General features: G+C 35.2%; 1 protein-coding gene across 1 annotated transcript; it reads left to right on the forward strand.

The window, feature by feature from the left end:
* The first annotated feature begins 370 nt into the window (after positions 1-370).
* LOC122282951 (MYB-like transcription factor ODO1) lies at positions 371-3526 on the forward strand. Its single transcript, XM_043095046.1, has 3 exons — positions 371-852; positions 1959-2088; positions 2252-3526. Exons 1-3 carry the CDS (start codon positions 717-719, stop codon positions 3090-3092), a joined length of 1107 nt encoding a protein of 368 aa, XP_042950980.1. The 5' UTR covers positions 371-716; the 3' UTR covers positions 3093-3526.
* Positions 3527-4556: the final 1030 nt, after the last annotated feature.

Genomic DNA, 4556 nt, shown 5'->3' on the forward strand with positions numbered 1-4556 from the left:
AATATATCCAGGCCGGTATAACGCTATCCATGTTATATTGCATGCATGCATGCATGGATTCATATTAAAGATCAGCACGTACACTATATATAAGTGGTGCATGCCTTCCCCGTCATGTGAGGAACAAGACATGTACGTACCTTCCCCGCAATCGAGTGTCCACTGTTTAGTTTGTTTGTTTGCGTTTTATTTTACTTCATTTTTATTTTCCTTTCCTTCCTTACGTAAGTTATTGGTGAAGAGAACTGAACTATGATTTGGATTGGTCATAAATTTCGTAGGTTAATTATGCATTTTAAATATAGAATACGGTAGTTGTTCAAATTGAGACCTATCAACGGCACACATGCATGAGCGTACATGTGCCCACCTCCCTGCACGTGCGAGACGCTTAGCTGCCGCACCCCCATCCCTCAGGCTCAGAATCCATCATAAACCATGCAGCTCTCACAGGGCGCGCGATTCTGAAACATTATAGTCCTTTAACCACATATCCTAATAGAGCAATCGACCAAGATTTACATACAATAATCGGTTTCTCTGCTATATATCTACTTTTCTCAGTTGTCACGCTTTGTACTCCAGGGCTAGAGCCTCGATCCCTTTCTTTTATTCTGCATTTCTATTTCTTTGTTCTCGCTGTTCTAGCTCGGTAAGACCCTGCAGTTTTGAGATTGTTCCGCCACTGTCTGCATTACTCATTTAGAGAAAGGGGGATGGCACATCGCCCTGCATGTTGCAACAAACAAAAAGTGAAGAAAGGGCTATGGTCACCAGAGGAGGATGAGAAACTCATCAAGTACATTTCGACCAATGGCCATGGTAGTTGGAGCTCAGTTCCTAGACTTGCCGGTAACTTTTCTTTGATGATGATAATCTAACCTGCACCACTTCTCATAGGTTCCCCGTATTTTGCCTTTTTTAGATCTTTTCTTCTTTTCCTCATGGTAAGTAAGAGAATTTGGGAAAATATATTTCTAGAAATTTTTTTTTTTCTTCCTTTGGAGTTGCGTTTGCCTGCAAACCTTATATATTCGTTAATGGCAAAAGCTTATAGATTTAGTGTTTAAATATATATTCAAAGTCTATCTCTTACGTGTGGGTAAGTCTTAACACCGTATCATATATATATATATATATATATATATATATATATATATATATATATATATTTTATAATCAAACATTCATTTATAATAAAACCAATCAATACAAGCTGTTCTTTTCCATCCACAAAGCAGCTTGAGCAACAAACATAGCTGCATCAACCCACCACATATCTATATTATCAACATTCCTAGCATAACTTGCTAATCAATGAACTCATTCCCCATGCGACACACATGCTGAATTTCAACTTCAATAAAATAAATTAAATAATGTAGCAGGCTCTTAGCCTCCTTAATGAAATTTCTATCCGCTGAAAAAGATTCTTACTCCTCTTGCATCTCTTCATTAACAAATAATCACTTTCAATAATAATTTTAGAGAAACCCAAAAGGACACAAAGCTGTAAGCCCCTTAATGAAGCCAAACTTACTAGCGGCCATCACCAAACCTCCATTATCATCTCTAAGCACAACAACCACACCAGCTTTATGCATATAAAAAAAAAAAAAATAGCCCCATCAACATTAATCAGTTTTAAGAAACCTACTTGTGGTGGTTTCCAGCACGATTGATATGCAAAAATTGCATATCAATTGTATTATATTTAATTGATGTAAAGTGCAGTCATTGAAACCGAAATCTTTCTTTTTTGAGTACTTGTGGAACTTTTAAACTTGCAGTACTACATGATTACCGCAACATGACTTGTAATGGAATTCATATAATTATAAAAAAAATTATAATACTTACTTATTATTATGAAATTCACTTCCTTGCAGTGTTAAGTGCATAAAAAAAATTACAAATAGATTTATACTTTTTTTTTCTTTCTGTTTTTCATGATGCAGGCCTAGAGAGATGTGGAAAGAGCTGCAGACTCAGATGGCTAAATTATCTCCGACCAGACTTGAAACGTGGGAGGTTCTCTCCCCGAGAAGAAGCTCTAGTCATTGAACTCCATAGCATTCTTGGTAACAGGTAGGTTTTCTTCTCCTTCATATTCTTATTATATATATAAACTTCTTCCCCTAAACTTCTTCAAATAATATTTTTTAGCCCATGCATCACCATCACCCTCGCCAAGGTAATTTTGATCAGTTCCTCAAGCAAGCTGGAAATTATATATATATTTTTTGTACAGGTGGTCTCGGATAGCCAAGCACCTACCTGGAAGAACAGATAATGAGGTGAAGAATTTTTGGAACTCAACTATAAGCAAGAAGCTCCTTTACCATGATGCTGTTCCTGCTTTTGCAACCTTTCCTCTTATCGACTATCCTAGTGGTTTAGAGGAAAATGAAAACCCTAATTTGATCCTAAGCTCTCAACCAGGCCAGCTACTCCAGCTTCCCCCTCCAATCACAGTGCTGCAAGTCCTGGATCATGGCGATGAAAGGTCAGGACAAAGCAATTATAGTCCCACAGCTTGGTTTCATTTTCAACCTCCAATCCCGCCACAATCAGATTCATCTTCTTCGTGTGAAACTTGGTCTGTGGGGTACAACGATCAACCCAATCATCAACTTGATCCCAACGAACAAGACCATCTGAATCTTATTTCTCCTGATGTCGTTCCTTATTTAGCAAGATTTCCTGCTACTGATTATCCTAGCGGTTCAGAGGATACTGGTTTAAATGCGAGCCCTAATTTGTTCCTAAACTCTCAACAAGACCGCCTACATCTCGCCTCTCAAATCACGATGGCACAAGCTTTAGATCATGGTGATTATAGATTAGGACTGAACAATTGTTGTCCAACTGCGGTTCATTTCCCACTTGCAGTCTCAGCATTATCAGACTCTTCTTACAAAACTTGGTCACTGGGGTTTGAAAATTTCTGCAAAGGAGCAACTCCACATGAGGGTAGTGGCCTTATCAACAATCCAAGTATCCCAGAACCTCCGAATTATAAGACTAACGCAAGATTGGAATGCCACGAAATGCCGGAACTCTTTGAGGTCGTTAACGGTAGTATTAATTAATTAATTAATGCTGGTAGCTAGCATGCGCATGCCCGCTGACCTGCAGCTAGATATATGATCACCCTCAATCCATACATGTTCTCCAGTACTTGGGTCTTAATTAATTTCCTCGTTTATTCACAAGTTCCAGCCATTCCATATATCATAACACCATCGTTATCATCTGCATCATTGAAATATTATCATCGTTGAGGTACGCCATCATCAAAGTTTCAAAATTTTGTCTCTAGCCCTGGACAAACTAGTGCTAGTACTACTTCATCGCTATAGTCATATGTGAAGTGGGGCCGCGTATTTGCCGATATGTATGCAAGGGAAAGTGGCCGTGTACGGGAACCCCTGAAGTACTGTCGTCACTGGTTGATCAAGCTTTATATATAATTATTGACTTTGTACTAATGGTGGTCACCAGTTGCATGAATATTATGTTTTTCGTTTTTCTGACACCTTTGTTAACCTACATGCATGCCCTTTTTATTTCCCGCGAATATATACTCTCATTTTTGCATAACAATTAGTTTATATATACGTACAAGTGAATTTGACCGGGATGGTATATTTAATTATTCTCTATTTTCTTCTTTATATTATAATGAAAGTATTTCATCTCATCTCATTATTATAATTTTTCTAAATTTTCATATAAAATATAATAAACAATTCAATTTTATCAAATATCAAAATAAAAATAATATTTTGATAATATTTTATTTAACTTTCATCTAAAATTATTCTATTTAATCTCACTATACAAACTACACCTTATAATACAAATTATAGAATGACTTCACTAAGATCAGATTCTTTTCATGAGCGCTAAACGATCATCACGCATATATAGCTGTAGTCCGATCCTTTTCGATCTTGATCAAACGACGCGCAGTACACATACTTAATTACTACAGTTGTTATAACCAAGTACGTACGTACCTTTTCTTCTTCTCATGAAAATAAACAAAGCAATAATTTTAATCATATATATATATATATATATAGAGTAATTCTACGCACAATCGTAAAACATGTAAATAGGACGTAATTATTTTTAAAAAGAATGAAATTTATTATTAAAAAATTAATTTTTTTTATGTGAATATCATATTTTATTTACTTTTATTTCAAAATAATTATATAATAATTATAAAATTCATGATTAGAAATATATTTTTTCAGAATAATATAATGCGGAGGATCCAATAATGTTATTAATTTCAGGCCTGACATATTGCAGTTACTTGATAGGCCAGTCATGTCTTGTGTGTGCAACCCACCATGCATAGGCCCAAATCCTAAGCTTCAAAGTTCAACTACCAAAAAGGCGAGCCCATAGATAAATATATATATAACAATTCTATTTATTATCTCCATGCATTATATTTATTTTTATTTTTCTTACAATAAATATATGGTGTATAGATAATAAGTATATAATTTAATTAATTTAACAAGAATAAAATAATAAAA

This window comes from Carya illinoinensis, chromosome 1 (genome assembly GCF_018687715.1).
Source record: "Carya illinoinensis cultivar Pawnee chromosome 1, C.illinoinensisPawnee_v1, whole genome shotgun sequence".
Classification (NCBI taxonomy): domain Eukaryota; kingdom Viridiplantae; phylum Streptophyta; class Magnoliopsida; order Fagales; family Juglandaceae; genus Carya; species Carya illinoinensis.

Excerpts from the sequence above, each read along its gene's own strand:
- LOC122282951 (XM_043095046.1), top strand. The coding sequence starts at position 717 with ATGGCACATCGCCCTGCATGTTGCAACAAACAAAAAGTGAAGAAAGGG. Across the intron at positions 853-1,958 it reads CTCAGTTCCTAGACTTGCCG|GCCTAGAGAGATGTGGAAAG; the intron begins GTAACTTTTCTT and ends TTCATGATGCAG. Across the intron at positions 2,089-2,251 it reads CATAGCATTCTTGGTAACAG|GTGGTCTCGGATAGCCAAGC; the intron begins GTAGGTTTTCTT and ends TTTTTTGTACAG.